The sequence below is a fragment of the Aythya ferina genome (assembly GCF_964211825.1).
Source record: "Aythya ferina genome assembly, chromosome: 5".
Classification (NCBI taxonomy): domain Eukaryota; kingdom Metazoa; phylum Chordata; class Aves; order Anseriformes; family Anatidae; genus Aythya; species Aythya ferina.
The window spans coordinates 48,472,241-48,491,714 of record NC_140301.1 but is presented as its reverse complement, the minus strand read 5'-3'; the positions used below and the strand labels follow the sequence as shown (position 1 = coordinate 48,491,714).

The 19,474-nt window shown below is 38.9% G+C and overlaps 1 protein-coding gene across 2 annotated transcripts in view; it reads left to right on the top strand.

The window, feature by feature from the left end:
- Positions 1-19,474, top strand: part of CCDC88C (coiled-coil domain containing 88C) — a 91,679-nt gene that overhangs the window by 63,119 nt on the left and 9,086 nt on the right. For both annotated transcript variants that reach the window (XM_084522253.1, XM_084522252.1), the window contains exons 15-25: positions 722-1,792; positions 4,123-4,250; positions 5,311-5,452; positions 6,015-6,203; positions 6,561-6,722; positions 7,851-8,128; positions 12,874-13,017; positions 14,518-14,704; positions 14,949-15,094; positions 15,713-15,802; positions 17,264-17,505. In XM_084522253.1, the coding sequence (XP_084378379.1) occupies positions 722-1,792; positions 4,123-4,250; positions 5,311-5,452; positions 6,015-6,203; positions 6,561-6,722; positions 7,851-8,128; positions 12,874-13,017; positions 14,518-14,704; positions 14,949-15,094; positions 15,713-15,802; positions 17,264-17,505 (2,779 nt within the window). The remainder of the gene's footprint in view (positions 1-721; positions 1,793-4,122; positions 4,251-5,310; positions 5,453-6,014; positions 6,204-6,560; positions 6,723-7,850; positions 8,129-12,873; positions 13,018-14,517; positions 14,705-14,948; positions 15,095-15,712; positions 15,803-17,263; positions 17,506-19,474) is intronic.

Here is a 19,474-nt window from a genome sequence, read left to right as displayed (position 1 = left end):
TTCTTACACAGGCTTCTACCTGGGAAAGTGCACTTTACCAACAAAGTCATACATTTCAGAGTACATACGAACTCTTTGAGTTTGCAGTTGATGAATGATTCACAGGTAGGGCAAGAAGTAAAAACAGAAGTCAGTCACTGGAAAAAGGCAGATTCTGAGTTTTCAGGCTCAACTCCTGCTTCATTTTTGGGGATGTTGTTTAGATAAAAATCAGATGCAAATTGCAGTCTAAATTGCAATTTCTTCATCTGGAATTTGGCCAGGAGGTAAATGTACTGCTTTTACAGAAAGTGTATCTTTAATGAGATCTATAACTGCTAGAAGAAAAACTTCTGGGGTTCTGAAGTGTTATCAGGGAAAATTTGTGTCTTCAGATCCCAGAGACAGGAATGTAAACCTAAACAGAAAGGTAACATTTATTAGGAATGATTCATAATGAAACATCCTCTCTGAGGTGTTCTCTGAAAGTCTATTGTCCACTTTTTATCTCTGCTTAGATCTTGCCTAGTAGGAAGAATACAAAACCAATTTTTAGTTCATTAGAGTACCAAGATACAAGAGGTAACAATTTTTTCATTAGTTTGGATTGTTGGTAATCAGGGAAAACTGTTCTGAAATTTTTCTTGTGTTAAAGAGATGCTTTTGTTAATCAAGACTAAATTATAGTGTATGTTGTAAGGTGGATGAGTAGCATTTGTGGTTTTTTTTATCCTTTATGTAGATAAAGGACCTTAAACAAGAAAATGATCACCTTAATCAAGTGGTGTCATCTCTGAGACAAAGATCTCAAGTAAGCAGTGAGGCAAGAGTGAAAGATATTGAAAAAGAAAACAAGATCCTCCATGAAACGGTTACAGAAACTAGTACCAAACTGAACAAGTTGGAATTTGAGAAGAAACAATTGCAGAAGGATTTGGACCAGGTTAAAGAAAAAGTGGAAAGAGTGGAAGAAATGGAAAAAGAGCTCCATCGTCTGGAGAGGGAGAATGAGCAACTCACAAAGAAGGCAGCAGCAATGAAAATAGTGACAGAGAAAGTCGAAGTTCTTGAGCAGGAAAATGGGAATCTGGAAGTGGAAAATAGGAAACTAAGAAAATCACTGGACACGTTACAGAATCTTTCTATCCGTCTTGGGGACTTGGAAAGGGATAACAAGCAATTAGATGAAGAAAATCTGGAGCTTAGGAGAGTGGTGGAGACAATGAGATTTACCAGCACAAAAATGGCACAAATAGAGGCAGAAAATAAAGATTTGCAGAGGGAGAAAGAGGACTTAAGGAAGAATGTAGAAATGTTAAAAGCGTTGAGCAAGAAGTCGGAGAGGCTGGAGCTAAGCTACCAGAGTATCAACTCTGAAAATCAGAGACTTCAGCAAATGCTGGAGAACAGCAACAAAAAGATCCAGGAGCTAGAAAAAGAAGTGCAGGGAATGGAGAATGAAAATCAGGTCCTTCAGAGAAACCTTGAGGAGCTAAAGATTTCTGCCAAACGGCTAGAGAGGTTAGAAAAGGAGAACAAAACCCTAGAACAAGAAGTATCTCAGCTTGAGAAGGACAAAAAAATGCTGGAGAAAGAAACAAAACGGCTTTGGCAACAAGTGGAGCTGAAAGATGCCATTTTGGATGACAGTACAGTAAAGCTGGCAGTTGCTGAGAAAGAAAACAAGACACTAGAAAAGGAAATTGCTCGATTCAGAGATTCATCCAATAAGCTGAAAGAATTCGAAAAGGACAATAAAGATCTCATAAAGCAAGCTACAATTGATAAAAGAACACTAGCTACATTGAGAGAGGTAAGCAAAATAATACTACTGTTTTCAGTACACTTCTGTTCTTTTTCAGCCCTGTGAAGTAGCAAAGAAAGTCATCTGTCCTATGACTGTTCCTTGACAGCCTTACTTGGCGTCACTGGATAGTGTTGCTTTGGAACATGGAACCTTCCAAAAACTTCCACGTACCACTTTGTGTCCACAAACAGTGTCTCCAAATGACATCCATCTTCATGCAGAACAGGGTGTTAACACAGCTCCCATGTTGTAGCTGTAACCAATGACTTCGATGCTTTCTCAAATTCTGACTTCAAAATTGTTTGCTTACATGAGAGCTTCCGGTAAGGGAGATGGACTCTTAAACTTAGAAATGAGAGCACCTGTTGAGGACATATTAACATCCCAATTCTAAAACAGACATAGCTGGGACAAGACCTGTCCCAGGTGACCAACCTGACCTTTTCAGTAACAGCTGTACCGAGCTTTGCTTTACATTTTCCTACAGAGTGAAAGCATCCTAAGCAGCTCTGTTGTTAAGCAGTAGCGATCTCTTCCAGCAGCCCTCTCCACTTCAGCATGCAGCATTCACAATTTTCTTAGTAGTCATCTTTTAAAAAACACACAGTTCACATTAGGACCTTGACAAACTGATGGTGCGTGTGTCAGAGCCTGCCACTTTGTAGATGGCCTATGAGCCAATACAGGTTATTGCAGCTTTCTCTTATGGCCTGCTGCTGTCCTAGCAGAAATGGGATTCCCTGTGAAAGAACGTTCAAATGAAAATTGTCAGTGCTACAGCAGCTCAGTGAAATGAGTAAGTTTAGTAAGGTTAATGCAATTACTTACTTGGAGATTTCCTTTGCGTTTAGTTTTTGAAGCAGTAGTGTAATTTCCAGGATGAAAAAAAAAGTTATCAGAAGTATTTTAAACAGTCGCAAGTTGTTTCTATCTAGTTTTCCTTAAAAATACATAGAATAATAGCTTTTCTGAGAAGAAATCTTTTTAATTTTTCCCTTCTCAGACATCTGCAGACTTCCAGTGATGCAGCACATGCATAAGCATATCTTCTCCTTTTCTGACTTATCTTCTACAGATTCTATAGAATGAGCTCATGGATATTCAAGAAGGGACCTGTTTTTAGACTATAAACTAACATTGACCTTAGCATTTTTCCTTGCCATTTAAACACGTTGGCTAAATTTGTGATAGCACAGAACTGTTGACTACTTACGGTTTGTTTACTTTTTTTGTATTTCTAGTATTACCTTTTTGTTTGTTTTGCTCTTGCTTCTGTTTGATATTCAGGATTATCTTTTCTTACTTGAAGTGCTTCAGTAATTTTGTTGTCCTTTCCCCATGCCTTGTTTAAGAAAACTTTTGAACAGAAATATGAACAGTGTAGATCTTCATGATACCTTTGCATTTCAGAAAATTTTGAACATCTGTAACATTGGAACTTGGCAATGCACCAAAAATGATCTGTCCTTTTTAAACAGGTTGGCTGGTACTATGTCTTTTAAGGTTATTTCCACACAAAGCACTTTTATGGCGTAAAAGCAAAGCATTGCCCATACCATCTTGTAGGGCTCTGTCAGATGCCCTTCCCATATGACTTCTCTTTCTAGTTCTGCTTAAGTTTCTTTAAGAAACCTAAATGAAACCAGAATGCACCCATACTTACGAGAGTAAGTACCAAGTGGAGAACTGTAGTCTCCAGAGCTGTCCTGTCACATATGCAGCAATATAATTATGGTTTTATAATTTTGCCAGTGATTTTCCATATGTCAAAAAGTCAGAGTCAGTAGTGGAAATGTGTAAGTCCCTTGGTGACGAATCTTAACCATGTTATCTCAAGAAATTTCCATACTGAAGTCCTGTCACTTCTGTGTGTGTGTGTGCCAGCCTAGGCTGGACTTTTGGCAAGGCTTTTCATCCTAGTTTCTGGCTGGACTCGGAGAGGTGGGAACTCCCTCTGCTGGTGCTGTGTTCCCTGTCCTGTACACATCCCATCAGCTGGCAGGTGGGCAGGATGTCTCCTGTCCTGTACATGTCCCTTTTTTTTTTTTTTTTTTTTTGGCAGATGGGCAGGATGCACATGTTGGCAGAAATAATTCAGTACAGTGAGCGAGACAAAGGTCAAAGATAGCGTTCTTCAGATTTATTCTGAGTAAGCTATAAATAAAAGCAATCAGTTTAATCCAGCCTACAGCTGGCACTGATGAAGAATTTTAACTGAGCTTCTTGGGACTAGGATTTTATCCAATGACTTTTTAGTATCCTTTAAAAAAAATCTATTGTGCTAGATAATTATCACTATCCTTTGCAGAGGAACTAATCGTTTAGTCCTGTTACAGGATTTGGTTCTGGAGAAGCTGAAGAGTCAACAGTTGTCTAGTGAGCTGGACAAACTGAGCCAGGAACTGGAGAAGATAGGATTGAGCAAAGATCTGCTGCTACAAGATGACAATGGCAATGATGACACGTGAGGAAACTGAGCTCTTCTTGTCATTCTTTTGACTCTGCAGGCTTTTCCTCGGCCAAACTCTTAGGCCCTTTGTCTTTTGATTCAATTCTCATCTGTCTCACTTCAGTTACCCTTACTTATTTTGGACATAAAGCATATTTTTCTGTAGCAAGCTTGGCAGTACATTGCAAGCTTTGCCAACCCTTTTCTTGGTAGGAAGGAAGAAATGTCATTCTGTCTCCATATCTCCAGTATTATCACAGTACCCTTGTAGAGCAGCTGGGTAGCTATGCGTAGATTCCTCCTGGTATTCTCTTTACAGGTAAGAATAGTGTCTAAGAGTAGTCAGGCATTGGAATGGGTTGCCCAGGGAAGTGGTGGAGTCACCATTCCTGGGGTTGTTTAAGGAAAGTTAGGACCTGGTGCTTAGGGACATGGTTTAGTGGGTGACATTGGTAGTAGGGTGATGGTTGGACCAGATGATCTTGGAGGTCTTTTCCAGCACTAACAAGTCTATGGTTGTAACTGTCCATTAGTTGGTGTTTGTCATGACTTCAAGTAATTGGTGATCCAACCACCTGTTAATATAAACATAGATGTTGCCTAAGAAATTATTGATCGCAAGCCTTAGAGCCATGAATGAAGAAACTCCAATGACATGTGTACAGGTCTTTTGGGTAAGAGCTAAATAGAGAAACATACCTATATTGCAGGAATCTTTAGGGACTATTGCTGACTTTTCTTCTTGTCCAAAATGTAAAAAAGAGACATGAGAAGAAATTTCTGCAGTGTAATTAAGGGAAAAAATAGAAGAAAAAATATTGTTAAGTTATGTAGCTCTTAGATATCTCTATAGGACCATGTTGGTTGTAACCCCTATTCAAATTCCTAAAGCAGCTTCTCTAGCTATAATATATCAGCAGAGATCTGCAGCAGTAGGTGAAATCGTGTTCCTGAAGCAAACACATGCAATGTAACGTATGATGGTATTTGGAATGGATGAAGGCAAAGTCTCCTTTATAGATGGTGGCTCATTTCACAGTGGTAGATATTGGAAAGCTATTCTCATGTCTTTCAGGAAATACAAGATTCTGGAGAGCAAAACTGAATCAGCACTAAAAACAACACTAGCTGTGAAAGAGGAAAAGATTGCAATGCTGGAAGCTCAAGTGAAAGACTCTCTGAACTTGAACCAGCAGTTACAGAATGATCTAAATATGGTAAGAGTTGTTCTGCATATTCACATGCATTTCATAACTGAGCAAGAACAAGTTGTCTGTACATTTTTCCCCCACCACATATGCACACTTCCCAAAAAAAAACTTTTTGGCCTAGCTGCTTTCTCTTGTCCCATTCAATATAATGGCACAACTTTCAGCAAAATTACTGGGCTGGGGTCTATGACAGAAGTTTTAAAGGTAAGGACCACCTGCAGATCTCTGTTTCTCCATGTTTTTTCTTTATCACCGTAGTGTTGTTTTTCTGCCTTATGTTCCTCAGCCTATGCTTTCATTAACTGTGCTTTAAACTTCCCACCTAAAACCAGCCTGTTTTGTAGGTGACAGTGAGCATGAGTCAAAAGGCACCTGACTGGAAGCTAATGGACATTGATTTCTCTACCTGTCTGTGTCTCAGCTTCCCCGTTTGTGAAGTGAGGGGAACAATTCTTGAATCCCTTTAAGTGGCTACAGTGAAAGAGAAGAACTTCACATCCTACATTCATTCATGTAAAATCCCACTGTTAAATCAGTAGTGAAGGTTGTTCCTTGTTGGCTTATGCAGGTAAAGAAGGAATTTGATGCGCTTAAACAGACTCAACAGGATGGGCAGCATACTCAGAATTCACTGAGGTATTCTACAGAGAAACTCATTCCCAACCACCAGATGAATGAGAAATTGGAAACAGGACACCGAGAAGCTACCATGGAGCTGCTGAAACTGAAAGACAGGGCAATTGAACTGGAAAGGAATGTAAGCCTTCTATTTCCTGTTATCCCTCAGATTTCCCTTGTGACCATGAGTGGGTTGTTGGGACCTGGCTTTCTGAGTTTACAGGAATCTGGTGGGGTTTTCTGGAGCACCTAACAAATTCCTCTGGTATCTCTCAGGGCTATGTGGAACTTTAATGTCTTGTATAATATTTCCACTTGGACAAATCCTGGGTGTATCGTCTGTTCTGTCTCCATTTAACACTAGGAAGAGTCTGCTTTTTTATATTTATTGCAGAATGATTGTCACTAATTCTCATCTTTGATAGGACTATAAATGATCAGGACAGCCGTTTCAGTTCTTCCTGTTATCCTCTTCATATCCCAATCTCCCTTTCAGAATGCAGCTCTGCATACTGAGAAACAGTTGCTTAAAGAACAACTGAAGCATTTGGAAACACAGAATGTCTCCTTCAACAATCAGATCCTGACACTACAGAAGCAAAACATCTTCCTTCAGGAACACAATACTGCCTTGCAGACGCAGACAGCCAAACTCCAGGTCAGGACAACCTTGTACTCCTGTGCCAGGAGACTGGATTGCATTCTAGTAGCATGGAGAAGATAAGAGCTGACAAGAAAATATTTATATTGGTAGGCTAATGTAGTAATGTAAAGATGAGGTCCATAAGGTGGAGCTTAAATTGAGATCTAAATTTCTCCGAGCTAGGAGGGACATTGAGTCTACAGCTACTATATGGACTTTTATTTATTAAAAATTTAGTTATTTCAAAAGAAATTCTTAAAATTAATTAATGATGCAGCAAAATCTAGATGTGTTATTTCAGAAGCTACCCTAAAATAAGATATATGCTGTTTATTCTGTTAATGCCGTGTCTATAAAAGAGCTTGGAAGAAATGGAAAGAGAACACAAGTCATATCCAAAGAGGCATTGCAAGAATGTGTTCTGATCACAAGTTTCAGATTTTCAGACAAAATATGTAATTTGAGAAAGAGAACAGTTTTAAAGATTAGCTCTCATGTTTATATTATGTGGATTTCCCTTTTTTCTTCAAGCTTTTCAGCTTGCATGTTCTCAGAGTGCTTGGTCTTTACTTAGCTCTCACTTGCAACTGAAGTTTACAAGCGACATATAAAACCAGTGCACCCACCTATCTACTGAAATCAGGCTTGTGCTGAAGTGCTGCCCCCATACACAACAGTGCAGCTGATTTTGTTGAGCTTGGGTGAAATTACATTTTCATTACTGGTACGTAAATGTGGAGTAACTTGAGCTTTTGTACCTTATTGTTAGAGATACAGTTAAGATGCAAGTATTCCAGCTCATCTGGGTCTTTAGCCTCAAGTTCTTCTGCTAGTATAACAGTGTTGTTCTAGTTAGAAGGTTATCTTGTTATATATCAGACTGCTGCTAACATGTTGCGTACTATATATATATATATATATATATATATATATATATATATTTATACACACAGGCACACACACTATGGTGTATACTACAAGCAATACTGAAATAACGCCCAAGTGTCCATAAATGTGTTAACTCTATAAAACAATGTATGTATTCTTGATTAACTGTATGCAGGTGTAATGTGCTACTATACGTGTCTGTTGCTTGTACCAGTAGGTGTAAGTAACGTTTGATTTTTATTTGAGAAACTTTAGGTAGAAAATTCAACCCTCAGCTCCCAGAGTGCTTCACTAATGGCCCAGAATACTTTACTCCAAAATCAGCAGACAGCCAAGGAGAATGAGAATGAAAATCTGCTGAAGCAGAAGGAGCAGCTCAAAGCTGAATATGAATCATTGCTTCAAGACCATGAACACCTTGCTTCATTGCATGAACGGCAGTCTACAGAATATGAAATGCTGATAAACCAGCACAGCTGTCTGAAAACATTGCACAAAAACCTGGATCTGGAACACAAAGGTCTCGGAGAGAGGTATGCTCACTGTTCAGTGCAGTTGTGTAGCTGGAATGTACCTGTGTTACGATGTTAGTCGTAAGTGTTGGTCTCTAATTAGAAACAGAAACTACTGTTTTGTTAGAGTAAGTTGTTCCTTTGAAAAAGTGTTGTCTTGTTCTTGTCATCATTAGGAGATCAGATGAAAATATTTGAAAAGCTGTGGATATCAGGCCTTTGAAGGTAGCAGACCACAGATGACTTAGTGAATGTGCTTGGGTCTTGGGGATGCTTAGTCAGAAGTAACTTAAATCCCTTTGCTACATTTAAGGATCTACATTATCATAACATACAGCCTTTAAAAGGTTTTTGTGTTCTACCAGGAGATATTTTGTGTAGTCATACAGTGAGATCTGTAAGTCAGCTGGGTAATAGTACCTAAGTACAAGCTTCTTGGCAAACAGTATAAATCATTGAGGATAGTGTGTGCGTTCAACCTCATGACAAAAGAGGCTCTCTGATGGAAGCTGTATTGGGCTGGTTCTGAGAGGGTGGTGTATTATTATTTCTTTTCTCTTGTTCTTACAGTCTAAAGCTTTTCCTTCAGGCCCTTCAGTTGAATTGTGAAATCAGACAATTTGTATATTATTTAGTCACTAGTTACTGTTATTTTCTGACAGTTGTTCATGGATTAAACAACATAAATAATGTACCACAACATGAACGCCACTCTACTTTAAAACTTAAAAAAAAAAAAATAAGAATAATAAAAAAATCAGTGGTCTCCCTCAAAATATCTGCATTGAGATTCAGTTTCTGTGCAAGACCACAAGTTGGGTTCATAGCAAGTCAATGGTGATCTTTGAGAGTGGATGAAAACCTGGTGCTAAGTGTTTCTTTCTCAAGCACAAAGGAGTGGGCACTATAATGTGCAATAGATTTTTGATGAAGTATAGAAGTGAACCTGTTGTGGTTAAAGTGTCCATCAGGGCTGTGTGACAGGACAGCTGCTTGGCTGTCAACTAAGTGAGCTGTAAGTGATTACACAGACCTCGTTGCTGCTTACCAAGTCTCTCAGGCTGATTAATGGATCTCTTTGATGCAGGCATTGCTTAAGATTGTCGTGCTGCATTGTGTAGAGGCATTTCACTGGAATCCTTCTTTCATTGATGAGTACCGACTATTACCACCTCCAACCTAAGGAAAAAGTGGTTTTCTAAAAACAGGTTATCTCTAGTGATAAGTGGTCAGATCACCATCATAAACGTTAACAGTTTGGACTTTGTTACTGAGATGTGACTGTCAGCGAGAGATGTCCCAGGGGAGCAGATGGTGACCTTTTGTGTACTCAGAGCAGGTTGATTTTGACAGTTTTAAGAGTGCAGTGTCCTCCTCAGCAGGTCAGTCTCAAAAGATACTTGTCAAGGTGATTTGTCCAAGGACAGCCTGTGTCTCCATGTCTCCATTTGGCTGTCAGGAAGAAGAGACAAGACGCTTCTTTTTTTCTTCTTCCTTTTTTTTTTTTTTTTTTTTTTTTTTTTTTAATAATGTGCTATATGCAGTTCATCTGGGTGAAAGGGACAGAGGGGAGGAAGTTAGAAGAACAGCTGTGAGAAAACTGCTTTTGTCTGCCACACTGGAGCATTTAATTGCTAAGATGAAACCTCTCACATTTAACCTTCAGCTAGAATGCACTACCTGCTAAATTTTCCTAGTGCGGTGCAGCTGAGAAGTTTGTTTTTGCAGTGTCAGAGACTGAAGTTCTCTGAGGTTTTGCTTGTCCCATCCCCAAGATACTAGTTTTCCTCAGTTGGTGACTGCTTGTAATCATGGTTCTGTTACTTAAGGCAAAATTACACTCCTGCACAGACTTGGGACTGCACCTCATGTCATAAAAAAGCAACTTCAGTTAGCTTTTGGACTCCCAACCCTGCGTAGGCTAATGTCAGTGAGGTTAGTGTAGGTCGTGCTGATGCATTCTAACCACAGTCAGAATATTTTCTGCACCTGAGCAAACTTCATTAAACCTCCGTTGGCTGTGTCTGCATAATACTAGCCCTGCAGTGTGGATTTAGTAATGAGTTGTGTGAAATGGCCTGTCCTAGCCCAGCAAACCACAGATATGTGGATTTGACTTAGAAAGGAAAAGAGAGTTAGTATGTTAGGACCGTTTACCATTAATAGCAGTTTCTTGACTGCGATGTTGGGCTGACTGTCTCAGCCAGCACAGAAAGGCTGGACTCTTTTGCCTGCATATTTTTAAATTGCTTTACATATTGTACATTACTAAGGGAAGGTAATAACTTACTAACTGCAATTGATTGGCAGATGCTTGAACATTTCTTTGTGGCTTACTCTGGAGAGCTCTATAATCCTGCAGAGGTACTGGAAAAATTCATCTCACTGGAAAAACAGAATTCCTGCTGTGCAAGGTTACGTGTTGCAGGGCTATGTTACCAATGCTGGCTGGTAATTATATTTATGGCTTTCCCTTGCTACTTGTTTTTTTTATCACAGCTGAGCGTTTTTTTAAAAAGTTTCCTCAGTCACAAACACCCACCAACAGTATTTTTTGCAAACAAAGCAGCTGAAAGAGTGAAAACCAAAAGGATTAAAGAGGAATATGATTTCTCAAGTCCAGAAATGGACTGTGTCAGAGCCAAAGTGCACGTATAAGAACATGTTTTAACAAACCTTCCCATGTGCCTGGGACTGATGCTTAAAGAAACGGCAGGAGTGTGAGTGTTGAATAGCCTACAGGCTGGTGTACCTTTCCTGGTGGTAAAGCTTGTCAGGTAGCACAAATCCTGCTCAAACACTCCATACTGAATCTGGAATACAGATACATTTTGCTTGGGGATTTCATTAGGACTCCAGAGATGCAGAACCACTTGCATTTTTGCAGACAGGCTCATGTTTCTTACCTGTCCCTAGCATTTAGGGAAGCAGCTGTAGTCTACCTCAGGAGCTCTCATGCTCAAAGGCAACATGTAGATGTGGGCCAAGGTGGTAAAACTGGACCAGTATACTGCTTCCCTCTAAGTAGCCCTCATTAAAAACAGACCGCTTGGATAAAAATGAACAGAGTAGCCCTATCAGAGGGAAATGGTGAAAGAATTCACAACACAGTTTCTACAGAGGCAACCACAGTGATCTCTGCCAAGAGATAGTGGATTTTGTCTTCGAAGACTCTGGATTGGCACGCAGTTTCTTAAATCCTTCTGGAGCTGGATGTGAAATCTGCTGCTTTCAGGTTCTTCCATTTGTTGTACAGACATTGAATTTGAAATATCCTGCAGCTGAATGAAGGAAGAACAAATAAATAAGGTTAATTAAACTGCACTGCTGTCACTGGGAATGAATAGTAAAAAGCAGCTTTTGTCTGGGAGACAGGTACTTTGCTGTGTGGCCCTTTAATGGGCTGGAATTTGGGGCAGGCTGTAATCTGACCCTGGGATGAAGGGAATGGTAGCCTGAAAGAAAAACAAGTTGGCAAGGGTCAGCGTGTTTGGTGCTGTCTGCTGCTTTTGTTTTTAAGTTGTAGTGGCTGCAGAGCAGCCATGCTCTGCATTCATCTCTGCTGAGATGTCAGCAGTGGCTGACTGGACAAGTGCAGGTGATGCTTATTTACTCTAGCTTGTTCAAGCATTGCTGTGTCTTCCACCCAGCTGCTGTTTTAGAGTTGCCCAAAATGATGCTTCTCTGTGACTGGTGCAGGTGTATCTGCCAGGAGTATTTCAGGGCAATATCTCCTTATCATGCTCACAGAATAATGTGCTGGTGAGTTTAACTCCACTGCACCAGTGTTTCCAGTGGTTTTCGCTAGTGTGTGCACGTGGGCACAGAACCTGACAGAGGAACCCACCACAGGAAAAAATCTGGGAAGAGATTGCTCTTTTATAAAGTGGTCTCAATCCACCTTGTTCTGTGCAGCATTTTCTGAATGCAGGCAGCATCGCAGCTCCAAGGAGGCTGAGCCCACCTGATCTGTGCTGTGCCACAGTTAGTTCAGTAGTCCAGAGATGGAAATTTAACATGTAGTTGAAGGCATCTGCCCTCTCCATGCATACCTCCCTGTTCTCAAGGTTTTTTATATAAATTGTATGTACCTGGATAACAGTGGAGGCCCTGTGAGTGGTGGCCTGGACATGATCAGCAATCTTGCTCTTGGATTTCTCAAAAGTGAACACACAGAGTCACTCAAGCAGGTAGCTTAACCTCTGCCTGAAGGTGTTCCGCTGTCGCCTCTTGCTGATACGTCCTCACCATGTCTGGAGTATGCAGGAGATGATTACCTATGCAGTATGTTACTACCTATTCATATAACCCAGTAGGCATTAAGTTACTCATTTCCCTGCTTTCTTCTTGCTTTTTGGCTGATGCTTTCTGCTTTTCAGTCATGGTTTTGAAAGCTGTCACTGACAGTTATTTGTGAGTGGGATTCCAGTTCAATGGTGAAGTTTCTGCTTACCCTGGAGATTCGAATGCTTTTAATGAAATGGTCAGGATCTGGAAATTAATAAGGTTCTGACAATTGCATTTTGATTTGTTTAAAAATATATTTTTTTTTCCAAGAGCTTTCTGGTAGACTTGTAGATTAAGCTGAGTTTCCATGCATACTGGGAAATTCTTCAGTCGTGGTAAATCTTTGACCACACAAATTTGTACAAAACCAAACAGAAAAGAAAAAATGTTGTTTGTCGTATCACCTACTCAAAAATCTTAAACTAGAAGAAGAAAAACGTGTAAAACAGAGCAGAGATTATGCTACTTCTCTTTTGTAGATACAACAGTTTAATGAAACACAAGGCAGAATTGGAAGAGTTGGAAATAGTCCTAAAAAACGAGAGAGAGGTTCTGCAACAAGAGAGGAGATCAAATGCAATAACCACTGGGGAAAATCAGAAGCTGAGGGAGGAGTTGGACAGGTATGGCTTCCTTGCTAAATCCTTTTATATAAAAATGAGAAGTCAGTTCTGCAAAATACACTGCTGTTTTGCTGTGTTAGCTGTAGCTCCAGAATACCTTCATTAATGTGTCTGTTAATGTTTCCTTATTTCTATATTGTTTATTTTTATTTAACTTGTTTTCGATTATCACCTTCATGGACAATGTCAACAAATACTGTTAACTGATGGCCTGATCCTGAGTCTTTTGCTTATTCAAAATAAGATCCCACTTGTGGTCCCATTCACAGGTGTTTATACCTGTGATGAGGTATTTCCAATACCTGTCTTTAAGTAGAACGACAAATACACAAAACTCAGTAATATCTAGAGTTGTGTGAAATGGTTCCTACCCATTTTTTTTCCTCACAAGACAAACTGTATCATGTCTTTTACACAGTATGCTTTAGTTCTAGGAGTTGATGTAGCTGCTTATACTCTGCTGCCAAGAAAAAGCTGCTATTTGTTAATATTTGAAAGAGATTTATTTTTTGATATTAAAAATATGCTTAGTGGTTCATATGATTGCTGGTAACTGTTAACTCATGCCAAAACCCCTTATTGAGGTAGCACCCAAATTTACAAAATGTGACAGCAAAATGTACCCTCACATTCCTACTTGGCTCTAGCCGTTACCATTGGTTCAGAGACATTTTTGATACTACAAAGGTATTTTGAGAAAAAGTTTGGTACGCATAAGGGGTTAAAGACGTATCAAATTCAAACAGTGCCAGATGGAATCACATTTAAAAATCTCACGTTCAGTTCAGTCACAAAGGTTTCAGATGCTGTCCCAGTTGTACTGTACCTTAGAACACCACTGAGCTCTGCAAACATGTTTCCTTGAGCTTCCTGTTTTCAACCCAGTTTCTCTAGAAACAAGGAAAGATGTTGCAAAATGTTATTTGCAAAGCTGTAAGGCTTAGCTGGTCTGTCAGCAGATACAGAACTTAACCATTTTAGTTTATGAATATTTAAAATTTTATGCCTTCATGATTAGTAGACATTTTTAGATTTACCAAAAGGTATAAAGGAATGCTGTAGTCTCATTTACAACATTACGATGTCATATTTATGCTCATATAAGACATTCTTGCTCGTATTTCATGAATCAAGAAAAGGAATGTGTTAGTTTTCTTCATTTGTGCCAAATAGAGCTGCCTTTGTATCAAAATGCTTTTAAGTGCACCATGCTTCAGAAGTTCATTATGTGTTCATTACACATCAAGGAAATAGCAGATTTATTTTTCATCTATTTTAATCTATTTTATTTTAATTCTATTGCAGATTTAAAATATTTTGTAATTCTATTACAACTTTTCAATAAAATCTCATTACTTGCTCAGAGTAAAAATGTTTTTAGGAGTCTTTGGAACTCAGTGTCTGATTCAGTTACAGCTGCACACTTACAGTGTAGTCTTTGAATGTGAGGTACTTTGTATGAAGTGTTCTTCATAAGTCTGCTGGCTTTTTTGTGTTTAGGGTGAATTTCTTGCACAGCCAACTAAAGGCAGAGTATGAAGGGCTGCATTCACACACTAAAGAGCTGAAAACCTCCTTGAACAACTCTCAGCTAGAGTTGAATCGTTGGCAGGCTCGCTATGATGAGCTGAAAGAACAGCACCAGTCCATGGATATCTCTCTGACCAAGCTGGACAACCACTGTGAGGTGAGTAGCTATAGGTACTCCAGCTGCTGGATTTCTGTTAGAGTGCTGACGTCCAGTGTGTGAAGTTCTTGGTAAATTATATATACAAAGCCAAGCCATGGGTTTGTAATGGCACCTTCATATACTTTAGAGTTTATCAATTTATATCCTAGGTTGCTGTGTTATTTGTGTTAGCTTAATTGTGGTGCACCTTCAGGGAAGCCAACTGCAGAGAAGAGATTCATCTGTCTGTCTTGTTTAATAGCTGCTGTCACGTCTAAAGGGAAATCTGGAAGAAGAGAACCATCATCTTCTGAGTCAGATTCAGATGCTGAGCCAGCAGAATCAGATGTTACTGGAGCAGAACATGGAGAACAAGGAGCAATATCATGAAGAACAGAAACAGTACATGTAAGAAAACAGAATTGTGAAGCCTGAAGAAGTCTTTTAGACAAGCAGAATACTAATCATCTATCAGTAGAAGAAGGACAAGCAGGGGGATGATCAATCTACTTGATATATATCTAGAGAGGGGGATGTTTAAGAGATAGATGTGATGGGGAGGCGCTACAAAATTTCTTTGCGTTGCCTTACCACAAAAGGATGTTTAGGAGACACCTGTACAAGCACAGCTCTTTTCAAATAATATAGATGAACCCATGTGGAAAACTTAGCTTTCAAAGGTGGAATGCTAGACCCATTGATGTTTCTCAAACGGTTCTGAAGAACTTGGAAAATAGCTGAATTGCAGCAGAAATGTAGTCATATTAGAATATCATAAATCTACTGTTACTTTTTCAACTTTCATGCTTGTTGCACAAAAGTCACTGACTCAGCACCAAATTTGATAGGCTTTTGCATTTACCCTCTCTAAATAGTGAAATGAGCTCAATAGTGTTCTGAAGCTTATGTGGCAGGAAGGTATTTCAGTCTCGGTGGTCTTTTGCTGTTCTTGGTCTTCAGGGTTTTGTTTGTGCTGAATTTCATCCAGATAATTCAGAAAGTGCTTTTTTTATTTTTTCCTCACAGTGATAAATTAAATGCCTTAAAGAGACACAAGGAAAAACTTGAAGAGAAAATAATGGATCAGTACAAGTTTTATGATCCTGCTCCAAAAAAGTAAGTCCCATTTGGTTTCAGTTCTGCTATTGATTTTGTGAGGGCAAGAAAGGGCTCTCCGTAGTGGGAGATAATTGAAATTTCATCTTAATTAAGGACAAACAGTGTCAAATCCACTTCTTTCTTTACTCTCATTCCACAAACTGTTCCCAGAAGCTGCAGCCGTGCTTTAGATTGTTTTAATAGAGAGCACAGAGCCTTAACAATGGTCCTGCATTTTATTACTGGAATCTGAAATGGTGTTAGTTGGAAAAGAGTCACTTTGCCCTGCTGTACATCGTGTTGTTGCTAGTAGGCTGACCACAGTGATTTGAACTGTTACATGTCCAAAGAGATGAAGACTCATCCTTTCACTTTTTAGGAAGGTGAAATTTCCCTGGGATTGTTTTGTTTTAAATCTGCATTGCAGCACAATAGTTAACCTACATAGATCCAAAGCTCAGTGATGGACTTGACTTAAGCCTGTAACTGAAAGAAGCAAAGGCTTGTGCATATCAGAAGGTATCAGTTTCTGTGCTTTCAATTCAGAATGATCCCAACAGAAATATATGAGAGTCCATTTTATCAGGAACTATAGCATATGAAACTGTTAGGTGAAATACTGTGCACAGATGTATAGATGGGGGTACTCGTGGGATTGTAGAGGAAGGGACTACAGGAGAGACTAAGAAGCTTCAGTGTTGATAGGTCATTCACTCCTAGTGCTAAAATGATTCTTGAGCTGGTGGTCAAGTAGGAATTGGAAGTTTTTGCTAAAGCCTTAGAATATCGTAGGTTGCTGCCACCAGCTCTGAATTCATGGAGGGTGTAAGATACTGGATACTCGTAAGTAGTAATCTGTCATGCTTCTCAAAACTCCCACTAGGGGACAGTCTTGCTGTCTATTACAAAACAGCCTCTTACAGGTGTTTTGAAACTGCTTTATCACCAAGGCTGGATGAACATCCCAGGAAAATGCAGCGACCCTATATAGTGACTAAGCAGCAGTAGGACCTTCAAGAGCTGCTGTTCCGTAGAGTATATCAGTCCATCAGAGAGAAAACATATATATTAACAACAACAAAACAAACAACTATAATTCCTCCATAAACGGATCTAACTGATACCCTTAGCAAGAGGAAGAATTTGTCCTTAAAGCATTTTTCGTTACTTAGTCTGTTCTTGTAATAGACCTTTTCATACAGTTGAAATGTCTTGGTGTGGGTCCATATGTGTAATTTAGGTTTCTAGCAGAGAGAACAGTTGTTTTTCCTCAAAAAAAATCATGCTCAAGAAATACTTCTATAAAATTATTTTGACTTTGAGAGAGAATCAGATCAGAAGCTTCTGTGGAATTCAAGTTGTGGCTTTCCAACCAGTTAAAAGTAAAAGTATAGCAAGATGGCTTTAGCATAGCTGTAAACTTCTTAGTGTATTTCATGTAGTGTTTTTGAATCTCACTCACAAAACATGCTTCATTAGGAAAAACCACTGGATTGGAGCCAGAGCCTTAGTCAAACTAATCAAGCCAAAGAAGGAGACTGCAAGGGAGCGGCTGAAACCAGCAGCAGAGAGTCCTCTGTGGCATCCTGAATCCCCAGAGACAGTAAATTCACCAACTGCTTCCCAAAGACTGAAACATCAACAGGAGTCTCAGGATAATACCTCTCAAGGGTCAAACTCTATGGAAGAGAGAGAAAACCCTGTGGGTTCTTCAAATAAAGGTAAACAATGCCCAGCCAGAATTAATGAGTATGTTTTTGATCTAAGGTACAGGATATGTTGATACCTCTGTGATACATCATATAATTGTTGTGGTTTTTTGTGTGTGGTTTTTTTTTTTTTTTTAAGTAAACTAACACGATTGGTTTATTTTACCTTCTTCTTTTCCTTACAGCTTTTGTACATAGTTTCATAGTTAGTCTGAATGTATTGCAAGTTACTGAGTAAGCTGATGGAAATACTTGATTTACGGGGGCTTTGCAACAAAGCAGTTTAAAGTTGGTCCATGCAATTTTATAGCTTATTACAATTTGTTCTTCCAGTGGATAAAAGCTGATCCTACAGCCACTGCCAGGAGATGGCGCACATGCAAAAGAAATAACTTAGAAAATGCTAATTTATTGTAATCTCGTATTGTTTTGGAAGATGGTACAGTGTTTTGACTTGGAATAGAATTATTAATTTCTTAATGTAAAATGATTAAATGAATTTTGGAACACTAAGAGGAGCATAAGGAAGACAAAATTTTTTTTTTTTTGGTAGAGTTAGCTTTTAAAGTAAGTCAGGTATTACTAATTATGGGGAATTTAAAAGAAAGCTCAAAATAAATATCCTAAAGTGTTTATATAAGTTAATACAAAGCCCAAGCTTCATTTATGCTGTTGAGATCACTTCTGTGAGGCTCTATATACAGTGTTTTGTCTTCCAAGGGTACTTTTCAAGAAACAGTTTTGAACTTCATCCCTAAGTAGTAATTCCTCTATTCCCACTGGGAAGTGGGGGAGACAGAAGGAGAGCAGCTGAGGAGGAGAGAGCTGCTGTTACAAACTACTCCAAGTGTCTGTTGGATTTAAGTTTTTTATTTGATTGGGTTTTACATTTCCTTTTCTCCATACTATATCTTCAAGATCTTTGATTTACTTCAATTAATGCATGTCCCAAATCATCCGTGTGGTTCCAGGATATGTTAGAAGTGTTTATTGTGCATCTGAAGTTCAACCTGGGAATTTGGACTTGGGTTTCTACAAAACAAGTCCCTCACCAAGTGCCAGAGATAACAAAGTCCCTAGGTTTTCGTTCATCTTGATTTTATATGAAACATGCTTACATTGAGATGACGACCATCAGTACTAAGGCTTAGAAAACGTCTAGGAAATTTGAATGTATATAATGACCAAGTAGCACATAGACCTATTTGATTTTCTCTTTTGATTAAAACATTTTGTGATCTAACAGTTATTTCTTAGTGGGGTTGCTTATATTTTATGCATATTTGTTAATCTATGCATTGAGGTGAGTCAGATTAACTATGACTAAGACATGTTAATCTGAGTCCTGTAAATGTGTTAGTCTGCATAGCCTAGTTCATTTTTTATTTGCTGTGTAGTATTTAATCTTTATTAAGCTTTATTCACAAGTTTTTTTTTTCACTTTTTTTTCTTTTTCTTTTTGGGATACCTGGGTGATAACAATTTAGCTGCGCAGCGCAAAAAGATTGCCTTTTTCAGAAGCAAAAGCAAGGATAAAGAAAAGTCTCCTAAATCTCCACCGAATCATCAGTCTCTCTCTGATCGGCTCCGGTTCTGGTCTTCTTCCGACATCCCATCTTCTCCTAATGAACCTCTTTCTTTCTCGGAATTGGGAGATTTCTAACACCTTTTCTTTAGTATTTATTTTCATCTACTTCTGACAAATATTTTAAATGGAAAAAAAAATCCTACGTGCCTTAAAAGAACACGCACCTTAATAGAAACACTCAGCATGCCTTTACAGTACTCTAAACACAAGCACAGATTAGTGAACATGGACTTAAGTTATCCTGTAGAAGATGAATCACTATTGTACACTGTGGATCATTTCTTCAATGCAGCACAATTTTAGGGGACCTCATGGCATACAGTTTGCGTATGTATATTGGCTGTGGTGCATGTTATAAGTAAGTGCAATTGCTCTGCGCTTCCATATTTCCTT